General features: G+C 38.5%; 1 protein-coding gene across 3 annotated transcripts in view; it reads left to right on the plus strand.

Moving 5' to 3' along the window:
* LOC104605837 (ubinuclein-1-like) overlaps window positions 1–18,938 on the plus strand; it is a 38,482-nt gene extending 19,544 nt beyond the window's left edge. For all 3 annotated transcript variants that reach the window (XM_010270763.3, XM_010270764.3, XM_010270765.3), the window contains exon 13: window positions 17,920–18,938. In XM_010270763.3, coding sequence (XP_010269065.1) covers window positions 17,920–18,414 — 495 coding nt within the window. In that variant the 3' untranslated portion in view covers window positions 18,415–18,938. The remainder of the gene's footprint in view (window positions 1–17,919) is intronic.
* Window positions 18,939–26,539: the final 7,601 nt, after the last annotated feature.

The raw sequence follows: 26,539 nt of genomic DNA on the forward strand, positions 1-26,539 counted from the left end.
TAAAAGGTAGAAAATTACATGAGTGTCCTTAGTAAGGTGGCTGACTCAAAGAACATACGAAATAACAAGTATTAAAGCCCGTAAAGAAGGCCCACTACAACTGAAATAAACTAATGAATAAAGAAAGAAAACTAAGGTCCACTCAGCCCAATCTCCCTACTCCCCTCCTCCCCTCAAGTTGAGCATAGATGTCAATCATGCCCAACTTGTTTACATAGTGTTGTAGCATCACCTTAGGAATTCCCTTGGTCAATATATCTGCTAGCTGCTCTTTTGAAACAATGAAAGGAATATACTTCCCTTGAAACCACTCTCTCTCGAATAAAGTGTCCATCTACCTCAATGTGCTTAGTTTTGTCATGCTGAACCGGGTTATGTGCAATGTTAATGGCAGCTTGGTTATCCCAATACAACATTAGGGGCCCATCATAAGTAATATCCATCTCCTTTAGGAGAGATCTAGGCCATAACAACTCCGAAACTGCATGGGCCATAGCCTTGTACTTTGCCTTAGCTGATGATTGGGCTACCATAGATCACTTCTTACTACAAGAAACAACATTTCCAGCTACCATCGCATGGTAACCCAATGTGGATCTCGTCATCTACACTACCTGCCCAATTGACATCTGTATAGCCTCTAACTTCATATGTCCATACTTGGCAAAGAGTATACCCTTTCTAGGAGTTCCCTTAAGATAACATAGCACCCTTTCTGCAGCAACTATATGTGTCTCTGGGATCATGCATAAATTGGCTAATCACAGTCACAACATATGAAATGCTTGGTTATGTCTTACAAAGGTATAGGAGCTTCCCCAACAATCTTTGAAACACTCCTCTGTCGGTCAAGAGCTCACTATCATTAGCCGAGAGCTTATGATTCACATCAATAGGAGTGGAGGCTGGTTTGGCACCAAGCTTCCCAATCTTAGTGAGAAGATCCAACACATTCTTCCACTAGGAGATGAAGATGCCTTCTTTGGATCTAGCAACTTCAATTCCTAAGAAATATTGAAACTCCCCCAAGTCTTTGATCTAAAACTTAGAATTAAGGAACCTCTTGAGATCATCAACTTCCTGTGTATTACTAGCAGTAACAACGATGTCATTGACATAAACAATGACTCAATGAGGAAGGTGACCTCTCCTCTTAACAAAGAGGGTATAATCTGATTGAGTCTGGGTGTAAGTGTGTAACCAAACTGAACAAAGGCAGCCCTAAACCTGTCAAACCAAGCATGTGGAGATTGTTTTAGTCCATAAAATGACTTGTATAGCTTGCATACCTTGCCTTGCATCTCCTTACCATACATACCAGGGGGAAGGGACATATACACTAATGTGCAGTGACACAAATATAACTAATTACAGGAGGCTGGTTTGTTTGTAGTGATCATGGAAAGATTCAGTGATAATAGAAAACATATGTTGTGTGTACCAGTGTAGAAAGAGGACAAGGTGGAGATTGTTTGCAGGCTTTTTAGAGGAGGTTATGTTGAATATGGAAGAAAGAAAAAGACCAAAACAATGCATTGGAACAGAGGATGGTGATAAGCATAATCACAAGGAGAACATGAAGGAAGGGAAAACAGAAAAAGGAGTTCCACAAGCCATAGTATGCAGTGATACCAGAAGTTGAAGGATGTCTTTTGATATCGATAAAGGAGCCTGGGAGAAGATTGTGGTCTTAACTTCAGGCAGAAAAATCACAGACTAGGGAAGAATAGCGGAGACGGTTGTAGAGAGTTTCAATTTAAACGATCCTGTGAACATTAAACCTTTTGATGATTTGAAGGCTGTTTTAGGTGGAATTGGTAAAGAAGTTGTGTTTAACACTGCTGAATCGTTGGAATCTCCCGACGGTAAGGTAAAGGTGGAGAACTGATATTCGTCTTGTAATCAAATTCTTATCTCTGAAGAACATCTTAATCTTTGGAGGGAGGAGTTCTTTGAAAAATTGGTTCAAACTATGGGTGGTGTTCTGGTTGCTTATAATCTACAAGACCTTCATGTTGTGAGAACCAAAATCAAGGGCCTGAAACCAGAAGTTCCCAGATGCTTGAACCTTTTCACTGATGGTCTGGGTTCTACTAGAAGTTGAAACATCTCTGTGGTGGAAATTTTCTAAGGTTGAAGACGATGATTGCTTCGAAGGATGGATCACACGTGGAAACCAAGGGTCGAAATCTGGTGGACAATCTCAAAAGGAAACCGAACATGCACCACACGGGTCAGACAGAAAGAGGCATTGGATAATAAAGACTGCATTTTATTTGATCAATAACAGAAACTTTTATTAAGATGAATAGAAAAGAGAAAGTTACAACCGGGGGGGGGGGGTAAAATCACTTAACCCTCCCTAAAATTAGAAAACAAATTACAGCAATGCCCAAAAGAGATTAGCTCTTCCCACCCCTTGTGTGGCCAAAGAATCTTCCATAGAATTAGCTCTCCTCTTGGACCACTGAAACTGAATTTCCATGTTCTGAGTTAGCTGGTTAATTTTCTTTTTCTCATTTAAGAACTTCCACAGACTTAAGTCTTCCTTCTACAGCCAACTAACAGCCAGCCTAGAGTCGCCTTCCACCAGTTTTTTAATATTCAGCTTCTGGTCTCTTTTAATGCCTTCCAAAACTGCTAAAATTTCAGCTCTCAGAGAATCCCCCCAACCTATAGGACCTGAAAACATTGCAATAATTCGACCTTCTTCATCTCTGAACACTCCACCTATACCTGAAGGGCCGTGGTTTCCTTCACTGCTGCCATCAAAGTTCAACTTAATGAACCCCATAGTTGGAGTAGTCCAAGCTGGAATAGGGGAAGTATTTCAAGGGACAGACCGGGCCACTTTTTTCCAATTTCTAATGATATCTCCTGCTGAGTAACCTTCAAAGAACTCTGTCATGGAAAGTTCTTAGATTTCTTTCCTCCCACACCGTCCAACATACAGCTGCTCTTACACATCTCCACTGAAGTAGAGTTAAACAAACTTTGCACATTTGGAGGGGATGGCCACCTACAACAAAAAAGAGAGAAAAACCAACACCAGATTTCTTATACAAAAGGATAGGAAACTAATAAGTGAAAGCAGCTCTCACCATTCTCCTTACATAGGATGCATCAATGCAGGGATAAACACCAATTAGGCCTTTTCTTTTGAAGCAAGTCACAAGTGTTACACTTTTCTAGGATAGCTTCCCAACAAAAAGCACCTACTCCGGGAGGAATTGGTCTACCCCAAACTTCCAAGACTGGGAAAGGATAACCAAGGGTCGGAGGGGATTGGGTTAATTCTTTGAAAAATGGAGAACAAGAGAAGATACCCGAGGGAGAAGGAACTCAAATCCTACTATCCAGTCTAGAGGGGTCAATAACTACCTCATCCAGGATCTTAAGCAAATTTGCAATGGAGTTCGATTCAAAATCTCTAAGATCCCTTCTAAAGCCCAGATTCCAACAAGACCAGAATTAGAAGAGGTTAGGAAGGTGGCTACTAGCTTATTTTTAAACCTTGAGAGGGAAAACAAGGAAGGGAACCGCTCTTTCAAAAGAGTGTTTCCCACCCAGATATGTTCCCAAAATTTCATAGTATTACCAGAGCAAAGGTCATACCTAATGAGAGGAAGGAAGGAAGGTAGGATAGCATGGATAGATTTCCAAGGAGAGGCTCTTGTAACCCTAGATGAGACTCCCGTGTCCCGTCCATTTGTCTCTTGCCCATGAACACTTACGATTACTTGAGCCCACAACTTATTCCTTTCCTTTGTCAGTCTCCATAACCATTTCCCCGGAAGAGCTTCGTTCTTTTTTTGTAAGTTTCCCAAACCAAGTCCACCATCACTTTTAGCTTTAGTAACCATATCCCACCTAACTCTATGGTCCCTTTTCTCCTCCCATGGTTCCCATAGGAAATCCCTCATTAGTTTTTCCAAAACCCTACACACTCCCTTGGGAATTCTAAACATAGACAAAAAGTAAGTGGGAAGGTTAGTCAAGGTTGACTTGATTAGAGTTATCCTACCACCCAAAGAGAGGTAGATTTTCTTCCAAGATGCTAACCTTTTTGTGAATCTATCAATCACTGGATTCTAAAAACTCCTTTTACTAGGATTATCCCCTAGTGGAAGCCCCAAATATTTCAATGGCCATTGAGAAATCTCAAAATCCAAAATTTGAGCCCTATCTTCCACCTCTCCGGCATTCATGTTAATGTCAATCACACAACTCTTATTAAAGTCACTTGTTCAAACACATGAATCACCTTTTTTAAATTCCTAACCCACCTAATTTCCTCCCCATCGCAAAACAGGATTGTATCATCCGCAAATTGTAAATGAGTGATTGGAACCCTGTCCCTCCCAATTCTCCAACCCCTAACCAAGATTCTAGAATCTGCCCTCTCAATAAGCCTCCCTAAAACTTTAGCAATTAGGGTAAAAAGGAAGGGGGAAAGGGGGTCCCCTTGCCTAATACCTCTAGAAGCTGGGAAGTGGTCTACCACCTTGCCATTCACTAGTATGGAGTAGTGACAAGTACTGATACACCCTTTTACCCAATTACACCACCTTTGCCCAAAACCAAAGGACTCTAGGACTTCCAACAAGAGAGACCAATCAACCAAATCATAAGCCTTTTCTAGATCTAATTTGCACACCAGCCCTTTCTTCCCTCTTCTTTTTAAATCTTCCACACTCTCATTTGCTATTAAGATTTGATCCACAATTTGTCCGTTCTTCACAAAGGCACCTTGATTGGGGGAAGTGATTGTGGGAAGCACCTCTCTAATTCTTAGAGATAAAACCTTAGCAATGATCTTATAGAGACTATTAACGAAACTGATGGGTCTGAACTCTTTAAGGTGACTAGCTCCCTCATTTTTTGGGATTAAGGCAATAAATGTAGAGTTCAGACCTAGATTAATCACCCCTCTTTCAAAGAATTTTGAGAACCCACTTTGGATATCATCCTTAATTATTTCCCAACAGTCTTGATAAAAAGCCATCGTGAAACCATCAGGACTTGGGGCTTTAGCTCTATCCATAGAAAAGATGGCTTCCCTGATTTGTTCTAGCTCTAACTTTCTTGCCAACCACTCAATCAATTCTTCAGGGAGCCTAGGCCAATCCAAACCATCAATCCGTAATCTGTCATTTAGGGGCCTTCTGAAAAGGGATTTGAAATGTTCCACAAAAGCCCTTGCAATCTCATTCTATTGGGTTAAAGTTATACCATCAAGCACCAGTTTGGAAATGGAGTTCCTCTTCTTTCTACCATTGGCTATAGCATGGAAAACTTTTGTTTTCCTGTCTCCCTCCTTCACCCATTTGTGTCTAGATTTTTGCTTCCAACTAATTTCTTCCTTAAAAAGTGTCCTCAAGATTTTTTCTCAACTCTTTGTCCCTTTCCCCAACACAACCTAGTTCTTCCTTTGCATCTAGTTCCTCAATTTGGTTAATCAACTGCTGCTTCCTTTCTTCTGTCCTCCCAAAAGAATATTCCATTCCTTGATTTTGACCTTTAGCTCTTTTAATTTCCAATGAAATTTCATTCCTACCCAATTTACCCTCAGATTGCTTTCATTCCACCACTCCTTCACTTTCTCCTTAAAGCCTGGGTGATGCAGCCACATATTCTCAAATCTGAAAGGGGAGGGTTCACTGTTTCCAGCCTCAAACTTAGCAGAATTGGCCAATGGTCAGAAGTAACTGTGGGTAAAGCCCTTGACACCAGGTCTCCCCAATGTTCTTCCCAATCTGCTTTAAATAAGAATCTGTCTAATTTGGAACAAATAGGTTCAGCTTGGAGGTTAGACCAGGTGAAACTATTATGTAAGAGGTCCAATTCCTTGAGTTTAGAAGCATTGATAAACTCATTAAACTTCCTCATACTGGTAGTATTCCTTTGTCGCACCTTATTGCACTCCTCACTAAACGTAATCACATTGAAATCCCCTCCTAGACACCAAAGCCCTTCCCACAACCCTCTTATATCTCCCAGTTCTTCCCACAATTCATTCCTTTGTCTATAGCTATTAGGGCCATAAACATTAGTTAAGGCCCATTGGAAACCATCTTCCACTTGCTTGAATTTGATAGAAACTGAGAATCTTCCAATTAATTCTTCGACCCTTCACAACTTCATCCTTCCACAAAGTGAGTAACTCTCTAGATGAGCCCTACGAAGGGCTCATTACCCAACTAAGGCCATTTGCTCTCCATATGCTTAATGCTTCTAGCCCACCTCTTGTCAAAGGTCATGAGTTTAGATTCTTGGATTAGAAAAATGTCTGGGTTTTCTTTCCTTAGGACCTCCTTTATTAAAACTCTCTTTCTTACATTCCCCAAGCCTCTCACATTCCAACTCACAATCTTCATTACTCCAACTTAATCTACCCCCACCCTAATCTTCCTCCCTAAAATTGGAAGATTGTGAGTTGGAATGTGGGGGTAGATTAAGTTGGAGTAATGAAGATTGTGAGTTGGAATGTGAGAGGCTTGGGGAATGTAAGCCTCTCACATTCCAACTCACAATCTTCTTCCCCTACCCTTCCTCTCACTAAATTCTTGTCCCCCTCCACATTCAATTTCAATCTCTCGACTTCACTTAACTTCCTTTTTCTCATCTTCCCTTCCTCTTTTTTATTCCTCAAATAAGCTTTCAACTGATTCGGATTTTTTTAACTTTCAACCTAGCTTTTCTACAAATTCAGCTAGAGAATCATCTTTTCCTTCTCCCTCTTCAATCTTTCCTCTTTTGTCCTCTTTAGGCCTCTCGCTCATCCTCTCCTGCTCCATCTCTTCTTCGGCTACTTTAGACTCACTATCCTTACTCTCAATCACCTTGTCCTTCTCTAATTCCACCCTAGTCAGATTATTAAGTTCCACATCCTCTCCCACCTCTCACCCACTCTTGTATCTCCCCTGCACCTCCAACTCCATCAATTCCTGAATCATGGGCAATCGGCAAGTAGGCATGTCTGGAATCTGGAAGTAAATCAACAGGGGTAGAGCCAGAGTTAGTATCTAAGCCCTAAAACACAAACATACCTGGGTCTGAGAAAGGAGAACATTCAACATCCAGATGGGTTTCACAATTCGACAACAGAGTAGGGTTTTGCAGGGCACAACCTAGACTTGATTCACCCTTGTGAAAACTTTCGAGGCTCTGTCATTTATCCCCTCCTGAAATAACCATATTTGAAGACTGATGATCAGCCGCTGTCTTCTCACTAGTCCCCTGCCCATTGTTCATTTTCTAGCTTGTTTTTTTTCTACCCAAGGTTTGGTTTCCCCCCTTAGCATCCAAGGAGTGCTCGGCATCCTTTAACGTCCTACAATTAGCGGAGGATTTCATCACAGAGGTAACATCTTCAGCGTCCTCAGAAAAGAGAATGACTGTACTAAAACTGTCTTCTAACTCCCTTTTATGATCAGCATTCTCCCCTAGATTGTGGTTCTCTGCTTCTGACTCTATCTCAAAGTCATCCTCCAGAGAATCGTAGCTTACCCACCCGTCATTCTTGGCACAGCTTTAGGCTTAATGCTAGCTATCCTTAGATTGACTGCTTTCAGATCTAAGGTCTTGAAAGAGAGGAGAACACCACCCATCGCCAGCACTATTTTTTCCAGGAGAGTTTTTTGCCAAAAGTGAAAGGGTAAGCCCAAAAACTTCAATTTGAAACTCCCATCAACAGAGGTTACTGTGTTGGCCAAAGGGCACCAGTTTTCGATCATCACTGTTCCTTCCTTTGTTTCCACTTTCCACCGTGGTGAAGTCAACCGCTTCATCCCTCACATCTATAACTGCTTTCCTTTTGTTGAAGGGTATTAGAATGATAGTCTGATGGAGCCCGAGTTTCACCATCACCTCCTCTATAACCCTTTCCAATCATTAACCTCTTTCTTCCTAGAAAGGATTAATCTCTTCTCCCAAGTTCCTTTCTCGCCAACCAGTGAAATTTTTGGTACTGGTACTGTGAAAGCCACCGTTGGACGATCTTGGCTTTCAACAGTTTCTTCTAGGCCCAACCTTTCCTGTCTCTTCCTTCTTTCCATCATTTCCTCCTTGTTCAGTCCACCGTCTGCTCTATCTTCTTGTGCCTTCACCACCCCAGACTCCCTATTGACGAGTTTTCGGTGGAGCACGTTGGCCATGACAGTCCAACTTTGCAACTTGTCGCCTTCAGGAATGATGACTCTTGTTTTTTCCTTCTTTCGAATCTTTCCTTCAACGTTACAAACCAACCTTTGGAGTTTTTTCTTCTCTTTGCAAAATATTCCGTTCGTATATGTCTTCAAGTACTGTTCCATGTTTTGCACCAGCTTACATGGACTGCTCCATCCAAAAAGCTTTGAAACCAAGGTACAGCTTCACCCACCAGTAGTATAGTTCCTCTCTTTCCTTCTCTTACCTTTATCGTGAACTCTTTCTGGTAAACAATCTCTTCCAACAATAGCTCCTTCCTTTCTACTGTCAAGACATTTCTCCACTTTCTAGCCAATGAAAAGCCCTCAGACTCCATCTTCCTCATTAATCCTTTGCAACTTTGTCTTCGTCTTTTTCGGCACTCCTGCAATTCAAAATTACATGAAATTGGTGAGCGAGGTTCAGGCAAAAAAACATATGTGGAGGCTATTAAGGGTGGTGTCACATCACCAAAAAAGTGGGCCCACAAGATACTTTTAAGATAAGTCAGAGATGGACTGAACTAGATTGAGAGGCTGAGCTGCTCTTAGGATTTGGTCGGGTTAGCGGAAGCCAGCCAGGTTATATCTTAGACAATCACATGACTCAAGCGGTGAGGCTTTCAAATGGCTCAACAGGTGGAGACTTATCTCTTCTTCCATTAAAAGAGATGTTCCCTGTTGTTTCAGAGCATGTGGGTCTATGGGAACTACTTCAAGGGTTCGAGGGAGTCAATAAGGAGTGTGGAGCACAACGATCATTGTCTACCTCAGATTAGAGTAGTCGGACGAAGCTTTTGCGAGCTCAATAGGAACCTTGATTGAAGTTAACAATCTCGACTTCACTATGAAGAAAGGCTATAAAGATTTTCAGGTCAGGAAAAAGAAAGTTGATAAGAGAAAGGTCTTAGGGCTTAACAAACCAAACTTCAAAAGAAGAGGAAAAGCAGGAAGTAGTGTTCCGAATGAGGCTATAGAAAGAAAGGGAGAAAGGTGGATCTGGGTGATCACAAGGTTTGACAAAAACGGCAAGAAGAGGATCATTGGTGAATTAGGCATGTACCTAGACCATTTGGTGTTTTTGGACACTATTCCTAGCTTAGTAGTTGTCTCGCTGAGATCCGCACTTCCTCCAAGCCCAAGGTTGTAGTCTCGGAGATGCTAGAGGTTATATGTGAACTAGAAAGGCAAGATTTGTTGACCAATGAAGAGAGTACCTTTGTCGATTCAAGGAGATCGGGAAGGGGGGGAGAAGGGAGATGGGAAAGGAAGTAATAGTGTTGGAATTGTGTTGGAATATGAGGATGACATTGAAGGAAAGGAAGTGTCAGATGATGATAAATCCACTAGAGGTCAGGCTAAAGGTTGTTTTGAGGATGGTTTGCATTTTGAAGAAGTAAAGATGGGGAGGTTGGGTGTGTGGACTTGGGTCGAAAGAGCAAACATGAAGAGAAGGAGAAGGAATAGAAGAACGAGATAAAATGCAAGAAATTGCATAACTTGCGAAATCATAATGTCGTGCATGTGACAAAGGTCTTTTCAAGGCTAAAACTTGGCCTGGTAGGGGCTGGCCCTACAAAAGGATTCAAATGGGTGTACAGGAAGAAAAAACAAGAGGCAATAAGACAACGGGTACGGAACACAGGGGCAACGATGCAAGATTAGTCATTTGTTCCCCTTCCAATAAGGGAACAGGTAAATATTGTGAGTGGGATGGAAGCCGGCTTTGGTGCAATCGGGTTGCAAGGAAATAATGAGGGTGTTGACGGAGGTTCAGGTGGGGTGTCTCTCCAGAAATTAGTTGATTGATAGGTCTTGGTTGGGAAAAGCCTGGGTTTGTGTTTCTAGGGTGGTGAGGAGTTTGCTAGAAGGGCATTTGAGGAGTTGGAAAGAAGAGAAAAAGTAGAGAAATTGAAGAACAAAATTCTTCAGGAAGGAAGCAAGGAATGGAATGAAGATGACTCTCACTAGGAGGATATTCTTACGGATGAAGATTGAAGTTCTGGTGGTTTGTAGAGAGGGGCTTTTATTTTGGTTTAATTGTCGGGCGGGGTGGTCTTTGTATTCATGGAAATTCATCATTGGGCCTTTTCCTTGTCCTTTGCTCGGAATTAATTGGGTAAATCTTTGCTTGTAAGCTATGAGGTTTTTCAATTTTATGGGCTCTCTAAGGGTGTTCTTTGCTGGTGATATCTTATCACCTTATTGTTGTACCTCTTTCCTTTTTATTTTTAATAATTTTTTCTTGATTCTTAAAAAAAATATATAATTGATGTTATATTTGGATGCCCATATATCAGATGTAAGAGAAATTTTAGAATCTAAATTTGAAAGAGTTAAAATTAAATCTTGTATATATACTTGAAAAATTTTAAAGCATCATTTCTAGTTGTGTTCCTAGAAACTTTCCTAAATTGAGGATTAACAGCTTGTTGCAAAAATTTTCCTAACCTAGGGTCTTCAGAAAAAATAAAGGGCCGTTCAGCATGTATAATGTATTTGGCTAATTCTTGCCTCATTTTCTCTTGGGATTATTTTAAATTACCAAATACCTCACTAGAAATCTGCATTTGGTATGAGTCGTCATCTCCTTATTTCAGGTGAGATGCCATGTGTTTGGACAAATGGCTAGTGCCACGACTGTTGTGGTAGCTGAAATCATGCCTGCATTTTTTGCAAGCTACTCTTCTTTGCTTTCCAGTGATTTCCTCTCAAACATAGTCCAGACATTGCTAGTCCTCTTACCAGAGCGGGACTTGGCAGTACGAGTAGTAGCACCAATTGGGGAAGCCATATCTGGAGCAACATTAGTGTTGCTAACACCAACATTTTCACTTTTCCGTGTTGCCATATTGAGATTGTGCTTCATCAAGAAAAGGAAAAGGATTTTGGGAAGAGCCGACCATTGTAATGTAAATTAAAATTTAGAAAAAAAATAAATTTAATCTACTACTTGGTCCAACCGCAAATAACCTTGATTTCAATTGATGAAGCCTTAGAGAAGCCTTTTGGGTTCCCAAATTGTAGTATTTGATTTGCAGATTTGAGACACTTGAAGGCTGAAGCATACTCTTCCTTGTCGAAATTTGGAAATTGGAATAAACAAATAAAATTGAGAAAATTAAAAGAATTAAGAATATGAGAGTATGTAGGTTGTAGAGTGCAATAGAGTATGAGAGTATGTAAGAGAGTATGGGAGTTGTTGTGGTGAGAATGAGAGAGGGTAGGGGTATTTATAGGAATTGGGGGGATTAATTTGACCAAAATATCCTCCAAAACTATGGCTGTTGGGAGGGGTATTTTGGTCACTTTTAGGGGTTATATGTTATTTGACTTAAATACCCCCTAAACTATTTGCTATATAGTTTTAAGGAGGCATTTAAGTCATTTTTGCCCCCCCCATGATCCAAAATTCATAAATATCCCCTAGTGGCAGTTTATAGCTGTTGGAGGGGTATTTTAGTTTGAAATACCCCCCAAACCAAGCAAATATAGCCGTTGGGATCCCCCAACAAGGCAACAACTATATTCTTGCGGGCCGCACGCATGTCGCACCGTGCCCATGGGCTGTGGTGTGCAGTTAATGTCCCCTTTGAAGCCTAGGCCTGGCACAACCCGGATTCCCATGCCGTACTAGGCACGGCCTCGTGTTGGGCCATGCCAGCCTGGCCCACATTACAACTCTAGGAAGAGGAATGGATTTGGGTGGTTGCCAAATATAGCCTTGGAAGGAAGAGCGTGTGTTTGTAGGACGAGCTAGTTCAAGCTGGTTTTTAAGAGCATTGGTGTTTTGATATCTCCAAGGTTAAGTTTGATTCACGGGAGAAGAGAGATGGGAAATCAGTGTGGGAGAGGACATCACTTCAAACAAGTAAGTTGATTTGTTTTGGTTGTTTAGTGGTTGAGGTTTATTTGGAATCAACTTAGGAGGGGAGGTTGGTTTTGTTTAATCGGGGTTTTGATTTGTTAGAGGAAGAAAGGGAAGGAAAGGAGACATGCTTGGGGGAACAAGAGGAGGAAATTCTAAAGGGGGATGGAAGGAAGGTTAGGAGGGGAGGACTTTGAAGGTGGTGAAAACAAGAGTTTGGAAGAGAACTGCCTAGTAGAGGCTGTGGCGGGCAAGGAGAGAGTGGGTTGCCAAAAGTTTGTGAAGATAATTTAAAATTGGGTGTTCCAGTTGGAAGGTTGGTTTTGTTTAATTGGGAGTTTTGATTGGTTAGAGGGAGAAAGGGAAGAAAAGGAGGCATGCTTGGGGGAACAAGAGGAGGAAATTGTAAAGGGGGATGGAAGTGCGAAGGAAGGAAGGTTAGGAGGGGAGGACTTTGAAGGTGGTGAAAACAAGAGTTTGGAAGAGAACTACCTAGTAGAGGCTGTGGTGGGCAAGGAGAGAGTGGGTTGCCAAAAGTTTGTGAAGATAATTTAAAATTGGGTGTTCCAGTTGGAAGGTTGGTTTTGTTTAATCGGGGGTTTTGATTGGTTAGAGGGAGAAAGGGAAGGAAAGAAGGCATGCTTGGGGGAACAAGAGGAGGAAATTGTAAAGGGGGATGGAAGTGCGAAGGAAGGAAGGTTAGGAGGGGAGGACTTTGAAGGTGGTGAAAATAAGAGTTTGGAAGAGAACTGTAATAGAGGCTGTGGCGGGCAAGGAGAGAGTGGGTTGCCAAAAGTTTGTGAAGATAATTTAAAGTTGGATGTTCCAGTTGGAAGGTTGGAGTTGATATGGGTTGAAGAAGGAATTTTATGAGCAAGGAAGAGGACGATGATTCTTCAGAGGTGTTGAAGAAAGTCAGAGATTCAGGTAAGTTCCATATTGTTCATGTTTCTAAAGTTTTTTTGAGATTAAAAGACGGCTTCGTTGGTGCTGGCCCTACAAATAAATTTAATAAAGTATATAAGAATTGAGGAACAAAGGTCAAAGGTTTGAACTTCGAAGAAGGAGGCTGTTGAGGGCTGGGGAGTCAAGTTCCAAGTTTCAAAGGGGGAGGAGATGCAGCGGTTGCTTCTGTTGTCTTCCGCTGAGGAAGAATTGAGGCATGGTCAGGAACCGAGAAAAAGGACAAAGGTGGTAGATATTTTGTCAAGAATCTAAATGTCGCTCAGTCAGGCAGTGTGAAGAAGGGAGGAAGTGGAGATTGAGAGTTTGGCTAAAAGAAATGTTAGGGTTGGCAAGAGCTTAGTTTTTTTTTTTTTGTTTGGGGGGGGGGGGGAGGAGAAGAGTTTGTTAGAAGGGCTTTTGAAGCATTTGAAAGGAGCAAGAGGGAAGAGAGTTTGAAGAAGAATATAGTAGGGGGAGGTGGAGAGGAGTGGGATGAGGAAGGAGACAGTTAAATGAAGTGTTAGAAGGAGATGACTAAGTTGCTTTTGGCTAGGGAGGTCTCTCTTGTTCTTGCTGTGTTTAGTGTCTTTTAATCGCCCATTTTTCACCTCACTCTTCTATGTCTCTTTGCTATCTGTCATAATGACTCTGAGGTGGCGTAACCACCTGACAGCCTGAAGATCCTCTCAACAAGATATTATCCACTATTCCACATGAGGGAGAGACTCTAAGGGAGTCTTGGCATCCGAGAGGTGAAACTTCCAAACACATCAAGAACGTCCTCTGCTAAAATCTCACCACCACCTCACAGTTCCTCAGACTTTCAAAGCTTCTCAGACCACCACCATAACCTGGCCTAGACATCTAAAAAGATAAAAAGAAACTGTGCCTAGGCGTCGCCTAGGCGATACAAATTTTATAATATAAAAATCTTACTTTTGGCTAGTTTCCTAGTTTTATATTCCATTCAGCATGTATGTTAATTGAAAAAAATTCAATTCTCTTTATTAAGAACATTAAAATTCCTCTAAAAATGTGGCAAATCATCACATCTAAAAGATAAAAATCTTTTACACATTGATTTCATTATTTTCAAAAATAATATTACTATAATAAGTATTTAATAGAGAAAATTCATATTAATTAGCAGCTAAAGATGGTTATCAACTTTATATGATAAATATTCAAGATGGAAAGTAAAATAGAAAAAAAAACAAGGATGGAGTTTCTGTTTTATTTAATTAGAGAGAGAGAGAGAATAGAAAAAATATCTTTATTATTCTATTCTTTCTTTCCTCTTTCTTTTCTTTCTTTTGTTTCTTTGTTTCTTTGTTTCTTTCCTTTTCTCTTCTCAAAACCCTTTGATCTTTTAAATTTCAATAGTAAAACATTAAAACAAAGTATAATTGATATATATAGCATATAATAAAATGTATTAACACATACATTAATAAGATACAGCAATATAAATGATATTATAAAAGGTGCCCGCCTTGTCATTTTTGTTGCCTAGGCGGGTGCCTAGTCGCCTAGAAGGGCACCTAGTTGCTAAAAGTCAAGGCGTTTGGGCAAGGCGCCCAGCCAAGGGTGCCTAGTCACCTAGGCGACGCCTTGACGACTATGCTATTGAGTTATCTGAATGAAGAGTCCATCTGAATGGGCAATTCAGATTGGATGCAAAAACAATGATTTGTCTGATAATCTGTTGCAGCCTCCAAGGACCCTCATCTTTGTTCTCCAGTCATCCCAGGACCAGCTTCCAGTCTCCTTCAATCGTTAGATCTGATCATCCTTGTGATTGGGCTACTTTTAATCCTTGTAGAAGTGCAGAAATCTCAGACTTTAAAGAGCTTCCTACAGCAATTGGTCCTTTAAAACTCATTATAATATTCCCAAGATGGTCTCTTACCATACCTATGCCTGATGATCACGGATTGCTAAGACTGTACTCGTCAAAGTTGAATTTCAGCTTCCCTACCTCTTGTGCTTACCGTAGATTTTCAATACAGTTCTTTCTCAAGGAGAGTCTGGCCACTGTATCCAAGCCTCATAGTACATCAATTGTTAGACCTTTAAACTCCTTGGTAGGAGAACGCAATGAGCTGTCTTCACCATTGAATTTTCTAAAATACTGTGCACATCTTTTGTTTTTTCTCCAAAACTATAGCATTCCCCCTGCTCTTGTGCAATACCATAAAATCTCCCCCTTAAGGTATGCAGTAGTTGAATATGATTGCTGAATTGCTCCATTATATTTATCCGCACTGGACCATCTTGATCCAAAAAGGGTGAAAAAAAAATGATTCCACACCATAGATGAGTGGGACAATAAAGAAAAGATGTTCAACACTTCCCCCACACCATAGCAGAGAATATAACATGAGGGGAAAGGTACCATGATATTCTTTTTCTAAGAAGAGTGTCACACATGTTGATGATTTTGAGAGCAGCTTACCATTACAAATGCTTTAATTTTTGGTGGTGTGGGTCCATTCCAAATCTCAAGAAAAAGGGAGAAAGATCAGAAGGGAGATTGTTGAGAGCTCTGAAGAAAGATTTACGAGTGAAATGTCCCACAGGATCTGGTGACCTAATTCTATTGTCATGACCTTCTAATTGGAGGAAAACTTGGTTTAAGATGATTTGAACTAGATGTTTATGCTCCTTATTTCAGAAAAAGGTAAGTTTACTTGGAATGCATTCTCAAAGGTTTTGAAACCATCTTTCCTTGAAATATATTCTGGGAAGACCAATGTTTTTTATAGATGTTTATTTGGAAATGAGAATTATTAGAAGATTTTTCAAGCATCTTATCAGTGCAAAAAAAAAGTGCCTTTGTAGTAATTTCTTGAGACAGGTTAGATGTCAATCTAGAAATTTGTCTAGGTCTTGGGCTAACTGTTTTAACCATTGGTTAAGAGTTTTTTTTTGATAAGCAACATAAGTTCATTAATTAAAGATAAAACAGAATGAGTACAAAGGCTGGAAAAGTCCAGACTTCCATAATGATTTCCAATACAGCTCAATTACAAATTAGCCCAGAACAATTGTTCCCTATGAACCCCTTGCTTTGCCAAACAATCCACTGGCCCATTTCCTGTTCTCCTAATCCAATAAAAAATAACTCCCACTTCCTTAGCTAAAGACTGGATTTCCCTTACAGCAGGCCTATAAACCCCATCTTCTGGAATATTGCTGTTGAACCAAGGTATGGCCACCTTAGGGTCCCCCTCTCACCTCCAAATGTTGGATTCCCAGCTTCTTGGCTATCTATAAGCCTTGTAGCAGTGCCATTTTTCTGCTTTGATAGAATTACCAACACCAATATGTCCTGAATATAAAAAAAAAATCCCAAAAAATAGATCCTGAATATAAAGCTTTGGTTGCTCCTGTTGCATCTCTAAATCACATCCAATGGTTAAGATCATTTGAAGTTGTCTTGTGCTACTAAAATTAAATAAAACTAATGAAAATTTTCTAGGTCTTGTGCTAAAAATAAATTAAAGAAAATATTATAAACATGGCTAAACCATGTTACCATCCAGTTCAGTTGCTTGAGCTGATTTTTGAATAAACTTAGTACTAGTCTGGCTCCCAAGCTAAACTGATACATCAAATGATTGGTCCTGAGCCAACCACAACTGATCAAATCATCATGTTTTGACCTGTTCAATGTTATAGGTCAAAAGATTGACCCGAATTTTATTCTGAAGGTTGGCTTTTGACCTTTGAACAATTTCGTTACTGAGGTGATTTGCAAGCTAACCTGACCAACCAGAATCCTTGATCCTAACTTTTAGAATCAATGCACTGGTTGGCTAATCCTGATTTTGAAATTACAACTTTTTTAGTATCAAGTCAATGGAATTTGGAGCTTGGCCTATTGCAAAATTTGATTAGCAGCAAGTAATGGATGGATGGACATGGGGCAATTTTCCTATGAAGGAGATGGTGCTCACTTCTGCTGTGCTCTATGCATCCAGAATTGGTTAAGCATTCTTTTTCTGCACTGTCAAGATTCTATGAAGCTGTTGGAAAGATGTTTAGGAATTTTCAGGTTAAAGAATGTTTTCCAATTTCAGTCAAAGATATATTTCGAGGCTGATCAGGAAGGGGTACATGGGACTTGATAGTATTAGTAGTTTCTTGGACCACATGAGTGAAAGCAATGTACATAATTTTGAGCATAAAAGTAGCTCTAAGTGCCATCGCTGTTGATACACAAGAACTTTAGGGGTGTTCACTATAATTCCTTTTTTTTATGTTGAAAGTTTGAGGGTGGGCCTTGGCGCAATGGCTGGGTTGCTCCATTGTGGCCTGGGTGACCAGGGTTCAAATCTTGGAAACATTCTCTGTATGTGCAGGGGTAAGGCTGCATACATCTGTCCCTCCCCAGACCCCACATTGGTGGGAGGCTCGTGGACTGGGCTGCCCTTTATTTTTGATGTTGAAAATTTATTTGAGAATAATCACATTGTAGGGTGCCTTGGTGTACATGGGGTGCTGATGTAATCTTTTTGACATATACATAGCATTAATATAATATTTTTTCAGAAAAAAAATAAATGCATAGTTTAACCTCATTAATATGTGCCTACTACCCACCAAACATGATGAACATTTGTTATCATCATCACCTCATCAGCATTGTTTTTGTTGTTGTTGTGTGTGGAAGACAACCCAAAAGATAAATTCATACTTTTATGCTTGTACCTAGAAGTATGCTAGAATCATACAATATGGTTGACCAAAGTTCACTAATAATAGATGACTGAGTGAACTTGATCACAATCCATAAGAATTAATGACCAACCGAACTTACTTTGCATGAGACATTATTGGTTTATCGCTGAGACTTGGTTTTCTTTGGTAATGAACTTTATCTGCAGAGGTTAATATTTGATAATTTTTCATGCTCAGAATCAGAAGATCAGGAGGAAAAAGTTGTCCACTGCTCCAAGAGCAGAAGAGGGCATTTGTGGTGAAGCTATTACAACTGCTCACGCACGGTTGATACAAGAGAGACTGGTTACTGATATGAATTGCCATGTCTTAACTCCACCCAACAGGATGACTTCAAACATGGCAGTAGCAAGTCAACACATTTCAACATCTGTCAGAATGCCCAACTCATCTACAAATGGTTTTAATCTTGACCGCATGCCAAAACAAGAAAAAGTAAAGGGAAGTACAGGTACCTTCTTGAATGAGGTCCAGAGAACAGATGGCTCATTGGTGAAGAAAAAGCTTAAGAGGAAGCCCGAATCGGTCTTGGGCGAAATTCATTTCCATTCAGACAAGTTATCTTTACAACAAGAAAAGGAAAAGCACAAGTACCCCAAGCTGACTGGAAGTCTCCCACATAAACCAAGCATTCAATCAACTGGTCTTCCAAGTTCTGAACAACCTAACTGATATGAGTCAAGGCTGAAGAGCAGGTTACACTGAAAATGGGTGAAAGTAACACAAAGCCCCTTATTGATTCTGTGTTATTTTGTGGTGTTGCAGAAAGAAGCGTGGTTTCTCTTTTCATTTGCCCTGCTTAAACTGCATCCTTTGATACCCTCTGGTAGGTTGCCAGTCAACTCTAGGTAGTAGTAATCCGGTGCCTTTATTTGTTCTCCAAGTAGAAACGGCAGAAAAGTGTAATGGTTTGGTGCAGTTTCAACATGAAGGGCACTTGAACACTAAAGAGGAAGGGCTTTGCTTTTTTTTGGCAACCCCCAATGGTGTTGCGTTCATCATCATAGTGAGGATGCGATCCCTCCTTTTGGTTCTTGCAACATGAGTTGTAATAGTTCCAAAATAGCATGTGGTGTGATACCCCTTGCATGTCTTCTGTATATATCTGATTTAAGGGATTTCTAATTCAGCAGCCTCTTGTTACTGTTTTCCTGGAGGTTTCTATTAATTTTTATAGCTTGATACTGTTCTGTATATACCCATCAGACTATCAGAGTTCACTAAAGATATCATTGCAAGAGCAGGTCAGGGGAATGAATCTACTACCTAGAATAATAGAAGGCAAGAGGTATTAATTTTCCACATCTGGCAAGGATCAAAGTATCGGTATCGGGTATTGTATCAAATAATTTGGATATGGATACGGATACGTATATGCTTAGGATACGCATGGATATGGACGAAAAATATAGAAATGTTTGGAGACACTAGGGAAATGCATAGAAATTCTATAAATATATTAAAAATATTGTGGTTAATGTTAAAATAATTATAAATAATATATAAATGCATAGGATGTTTATATTTTAATGGTATATATGAAGAAATATATTACAATTAATATAGCAAGATGCATAGATATTATGCAATTTTATTGATAGTGCATCAATCAAGAATCTAAGTCCTAGATTCTTAGAAATTAATACATGCACAAAGTCATTATTATTTTATTTTCTATTAAAGTCCAAGGTGCAAGACATATGCAATTATTCTATTTGAATTACTATATCAATATTTTTATTTTTTAACATTAACAAAAAATCAACAAAAAAATCAATTCTCAAATAAATATGTTATTATAAAAAATTAATATGTTATTTTCATTTTTTAAAAAATAAATATGTTATTATAAAATGTAAATTATTAATTAATAACTTATCAAAAACATATAATTTTAACTTAAAATATATCAAATCTATTAACATTTTGAAGATATATATCATATGAAAATTTATAAATTTTAATTACTAAAATAATTATTTCCTTATTAATATCTTTATTTTATAAAATTTCTAAAATGCGAAATTATTTTATTTTTATATAAATGTAGATTAGTGGAATTGAACAATTCAATTTATGTTATATTCTCAAATATTTTGTAAATAATATTTTTATTTTTTAAATAGTAAAGACATTATTATTTAATTCAAATTAAAATATTATTTAATAATTTTTAAAAAATTGAATATGCATATAATGTGCAAATTCATAAATTTTAAGTATTAAAATAATTATTCTATTAATAATAATTTTATTTGTATAAATTTCTTGAAATTAAAATTTAATTTTTGGTATATATGTAGATTTGATAAATTATTTATTCAATTGTTCATAAAATAATAATTTAAAAAATTATTCTTTCTAATTTATAGTTAGAGTTGTTGAATATTAGTATATATTGTTTATTTGGGTTGTATGTAGACTACTAGACTTTAATGTTGATAAAAGATAATATATTTCTTTTATTATTGAAAGTGTTAAGTGCCTTGGTGGTTGAAGATGCATATGCTCTTGGCCATTTAGTGAGATGTGGTTCAAATCATGCCATCCTCAATTTTTTATAGTGGGACATAGTTTCCAATGTAATAGCGTATTGGATCGATATGTATAATTATGCATCCACCAACAATTTTTAATTTTACATGGCAGTTGACAATAAGTTTGGGCCTTGGAGCCACTTTCAAATAATAGGCTACACACTTCATAATTTAAGTAGTGGCCTTTCTAGGACCCTAGTTAAATGACGGTTTGGTGGGTTTTTATGGGATGAACGTGTTAATCTGACAATTAATTGGCAAACCAGGGCCCATAGAGCATTCTTGTTTTTAGTGGCTATTGACTAGGGGTGAGCAAATGGATAGGTTCTACCCAAAACCGAATGGAACCAACCTCAAATTGGCCTTGAATCGACCTTATCCAATCTGTTATAAGATAGTGCCTGGTTCCAAATTCTTGGAACCGACTCCCACCCAAGTCCGTTCCAGGGTTTAGAGGTTTATCCTACCCGAACCGACTCGATAAATTGGCCTTAAAACTAAATTTGCCTTGAAATAAACCCCAAAATATTTTTAAAGATATAAAAATTTGAGCCCAAGCACTCATGGTTACAAAAGCCATGGTCTCACTTGACTATCAAGTTACTCAAGTGATGTGATCATTTGTTTTCATTTTAATATTTGTATGTGTATAATAAATAATGTAAAAGGTAATATTTACAAAATTTAAATTATAATGACAAATCTTCAATCATATATTAATATATTAGGATGATCTACATATTAAATTACTCAATTTAATCAATAAATATAATATAAGTTTTAAACCATATATTATCACTATTGAAAATCAAGTTTTTGAAGGACATGTTTCACTTTTTTTTTTCTTGAAGGGGAGAGTAAAGAAATAACAGGTTTCATGAGGTCGGTCCTAGAACCAACCTCGAAATCACCAAGGCCAGAACTAACCTTCACAGGGTAGGTTCTGGTTCCAAAAACCTGGAACCGACCCCTACAGGGTAAGTTCTAGGTTCTGCCATGGAACCGAACCGAACCGACCCATGCTCACCCCTATTATTGACAATTAGTTTGGACTTTTGCAATCTTTTATGTAGATTTTTGTTGAAAGAGATATCAGATTTTCCAAGGTTCTTCTGGTGATTTGATGATTTTAACACCACGGCAGTTAACATAAAGGGGGTGTTCATTTTTAAGATTTTGAGAGGGGTGAAAGTTGGTAAATGGGATTGCCAAAAAACCTATGTTCTTTTTTCTGATTTATGTGGGGACCAAGGAATGTTTAGTTTCCTGGGTATAGTGATACCCATCTCCTAGGTGGGTAAATTAACTTTCCCACCTTAGGAAAGTTGCCAACACTTGAATGGGACAAAAATGCCCCTTTTGATAATGGAATTTTTATGGCTAAAATTGTCATTATTTTACTTACCTGAAACAAAAGAACATGGGTAAATGTAGCTACCCGGGTAAATGTTTCCCAAGAAACACTTATCCGGATAAGTGCATTTACCTAGGTAAGTAACTTACCAAAAAGAGAACGGGGCCAAAAAAGATAATTCAAAGAATAGTAGAAAGAGATAGGGAGACATAGGTCTTCATGATGAAACCCCCCTAGTTGGGATCATTACTTCCCTATTGGGAATTCCATTTACAAGAATTTGAAAGATAATAAAGGTAACATAATTCATAAACTATCAAACCCATATTGCCCCAAAAGCTAAATTTTTCATTATTTTTTTAGAAGACACCATTCGATGTTTTATTCATGTAAAAATTTATGGCCGTGATGCTTTCTTTGCTTTTGTGTGATTCATGTTATAGAAAATCTCATAAGCAATAAGGATGTTTTCACTTATAGATCTACCTTCCTGGGAAGCACTTTAATTGTGAGAGATATAGCTCAACTTAGGTTTAAGTGCTAGAATTTTTGTAATGATTTTATATGTATATTTTCATAAATTAATGGGCCTAAAGCTACTAGCTTCCCCTAGGTGCTTGGTCTTGGGTATAAAGGCAATGAAAGTTGAATTGAATTGAGCTCATTTAGTAAAGACCACTCTTAAGAAACTTTTCACAGCTTTACAAACATCCTCTCCAATGGTATCTCAAAACTTTTGTTAAAAGAAATTTGGGTAACTATTAGAGTATGGGGCTTTTTTAGGTTTTGTTTAGAAGATGGTAATTTTGACCTCTTCATTAGAGACCTCCCTCTCTAGGTTTTGATTGTCCTCACCACCTTGTTTCTCACTTTTCTTCTAATAGTGGTGTTGTGAAAGAATTTGATATTTTGGTCTAGGGTTAAAGTATTGGTAATCATATAGAACAGCTTGGATGTAAATATGGATACTGATACACTTTGGAAAGACATGGATACAGACAAAAGATATAGAAACAATTGGGTACATTTGGGAAACACATATAAATCTCATAAATACATTATTAACACTAAATTTAAGGTCGAATTAGCCAAAATAATGCATTATTCGCATAGGACATATTTCTTGTATTTGGGGTAGTAGGATAGCTTAGTATTTCCTTTCTTATAGTAAGGGTACTCCTGTCCATAGGTTATCATAAACAGGGGTATTTTTGTAAACACTTTTAATTTATACTAATATAAGTAAGGGGCTGACTAGTTTAGAGGATTAATGATTTCTAAACTATTCTTTAATTAATTTTAACCTAGTTCTCTTCCTCTTTGTTCTCTTCTTTCTCCTTTTTTCTTTTATTTTATTTATGGTTTCTTTGATTGATAGTGATTACCGTGTTTTCATAGTATCAGAGCAAGTGAAGTGATTAGGGTTTCTTTTCATTGTTTCCTCCTTAATCGGTTGATTTTTTCTCTTCTGAGTGTATTGCAACTATTATTGGTGATTAGAGTCGAACCCAGATAAATTCCTAGGTGATTTGTGATGGTCTATACCGTCACAACTGCTACGAAAAGTGACTGGTGATGTGTGTAACCCTCTAGTGGACTCAAACCAAGAGGGAATCCCAAGGCAACTTTTATGATACCTATAAACTTTATGTTAACCACTATTAAGGGGAAACTATGCTATTTGGGCTAAATCTGTAGAAGTTTCTCCCATAGCCAACGGAAAACTTAAGTATCTTATTGATAAGAAGGCAGGGACTGAAAACTCAAAGTACTCGGAGTGGATTCAAGAAGATGCACAAATTAAGACATGGGTGTGGAATTTCATGGAGACCAAAATCAGTAGCATACTTATTTTTCTGGATATGTTTAAACAGATTTGAGATCAAGTGAAGAGGATGTATTCAGGTAGCAATAATATCACCCGAATGTATCAGTTGTTTCAATCATTTTTTAGTTTACAGTAGGGAGATAAGTCCGTTGAAAACTATTATTCTGATATGTGAATCTTTGTGAAGAATTAAATATTTACCAGCCTATCACTAGTGATATTACAGTTATGGATAAGTAGAGGAAAGAGTTATATGTTGCTAAATTTCTCCTGGGTATCAAACCTGAATATGAATCAGTAAGAGTCTAAATTATTGGGAGTCCAAAACTACCTAATTTAGAGGATGTGTTCTCTAGACTTCAGAGGGCTCGATTATTTGAATCTACTCCTTTATCTGATCATGCTGCCTTTGTTACTTCTGGAAGTGGTTGTCGAGGTGTACATGGTGGAGGACGTGGAAGTGGTGGACATGGCCCATCTGGACCATAAGGTGAGAGAGGTGATATTGGAGGTAGAGGTGGTTGTGGTCGTGGAAGGAATACAACTATTAGATTTTGCACTCATTGTGGGTTAGAAGGTCACACCATTGGGTACTATAGAGACTTGTATGGAGTTCGATTTTGTTCACACTGCCATTGTGAGGGCCATACAATCGAATATTTTCATTTACTGAAGAAAACAAGGAGTTACGCAAATCAAACCACTTATCATGATGGAATGACTAATATATCTTTACAGACTGTTGCTACAAATAATTAGCTAGGGGAAACCATGACCATCTCAAAGGAAGAGTATAATAGATTGATTGCGACTACATCTTTATCCATTTTTATTTACTCTTGCTCAGACATTAGGTACTGGCTCCACTTGCCTTCTTTCGACATCTCCATCGGTCATTGACTCGAGCTACCGATCACATGACAGGTACTCCATCCGCTTTTACCCAGTTTCATTCTTTACCTTCTTCTACACAACATGTTACCCTTGCCAATGGATGTACATCCCCCCCATTTTTTGGAATTGGAAGTATCAATCCAACTCCAAAACTTCATTTATAATCTGTACTTTATGTTCCTCAATTTTCTTTTAATCTCATGTCTATGAGTAAACTAACCAAGGCACTAAATTGCTTTGACATCGTTTTTCCCTTCCTATTGTATGTTTCAGGACCTTTTTTCCCTTCCTATTGAATCAAATAGCATCTTATATCTTATTTTAAAACCGTTTTGTCCACTGATTTCTGAGTTGATGGTTCGATCGTCCGATTTGAACGGACGGCCCTGACACTAGTGTGCTGCCAAACATGTTGATAATGGCATATTTTTTGTGTATTACCCTTAAATTGGACAATTATAAGACTCGTGTTAGTTTAGAATGTTCTCAACCATTGGATAGACGTAGGGAGTTTATCTTGACAAGGCTGACACTGGTGTGCTACCAAACAGTTGAAGCGGATAGTCTCAACTACTAGGATTAGACCCCAAGCACAAGCAATGGGTGTTTCGAAGAAACATTGAACTCGAACCAATTTCTAGTTGTTCTCTGGACCTTGGAGATAAATTGGTAAAACTGAAAAATTACACATAACCCCAGACTTGCCATGCTGATTAGCTCAGGGGTTCACTGTTCTGAGCAATGATTTCAGCCTAACTTCTTTCAAAGGTGGGGCCGAACCCTTATAGAGTTGTGTGAGACCTTTATGGGGTCCCACACCATACAATATCATGCCCAAAGTGGCCAGGCAACGCCTAGGGACATGAGGCATTAAAGACATTGGGCCAAAGGCCCATTACTAATGAGATGAATTAAACTGTCACATGATAACTTCATGTGATTTGGTTTGAAATTGGGCATGGTTTTGGGTATGGAGCACCTTTCTTCTTAAGAGGATCATGCTTATCTATTAAAAGAGTCTGGATCCAAATCATATTTGGATAATCTCTTAATTAGACTAAGAGAGTGCTCCATATAAGGGGGTTAAGAGGAAGAGGGAAAATAGAACTTGTTCTCATCACTCTCTTTCTCTCTCCTCTTCTCTCTTCTCTCCCAGAAACCTTATCATGACCTTGTCATTACAGGATCTGATTTTTATTAGTTTTCTCATTGTGTTTTTGTACGAAAAATGTTGAGGAAATCAGGTTCACAAATCCTACCTGATCCAAGGCAGTTGGATAGCAGTTTTGTAGAAAATAGTGTTGCTGAATCGGCTTCTCATTCACTATGCCATCTTCAGTTGGAGGCCATTTTTTGGGACTAATTTTGGGCATGAACTACCACTCTGGGAGCTGCGAGTTGTGGACTCCGTATCTGGTACAATTAGTTTTAATTTTGGTTTCAAATCTGGTCCGGTTCAGTGCAAGATCGATTCATAAACTTTTGATTTCAAAATCTCTAGGAAATCGGTTCCCGGGTGGGGTTAGAAAATTTTTGAAATTTGGCCAGCCATTAAACCCGATTTGGCCATCCATAATTTGGATTCTAACCCTTCCCATATCTGACATCAAAGTTCTTATGTTAGTACACCTCAACAAAATAGTGTTGTGGAATGTATGAACCACCATTTATTAGAAGTGACTCAAGCACTTCTCATTCAGATGAATGTTCCCAAAACTTATTGGAGTGATGTTGTGCTTACTCTTTTTTATCTTATTAATTGGATGCCCTCATTAGTTTTACATAATCTGGTTACTCATTTTGTTTTATTCTCTCCATTGCCACTTTATTAGTGCATATGCTATTTTTCATGAATCAACTCCGTATTTTACTTCCAGTGATTGTTCTCATTCTTCTATATGTGATATTCTTCTTCCTGTTTGTTTTTTGTAATTCTTCTCAACAGGTTTCTCTGTCTATACATCCCAAGCCACCTATTCAACAGGTTTACAAGAAGGAGCCATTGGCTCAAGCTTCAACATTACCTGCTTTGTCGTCTACAGGTCTTGGTGGTCCCCCTACCACATCCGTTACTACATAGAGTCCTTCCATTATTGAGCCACCTTCTGATTTATATGTTCTCATTGCTTTCTAGAAGGCTAAACATTCATGTAATTCACACACTATTATCCATTTTGTTTCTTA

Source organism: Nelumbo nucifera, chromosome 1 (assembly GCF_055504915.1).
Source record: "Nelumbo nucifera cultivar China Antique chromosome 1, China Antique-T2T, whole genome shotgun sequence".
Taxonomy (NCBI): Eukaryota; Viridiplantae; Streptophyta; class Magnoliopsida; order Proteales; family Nelumbonaceae; genus Nelumbo; species Nelumbo nucifera.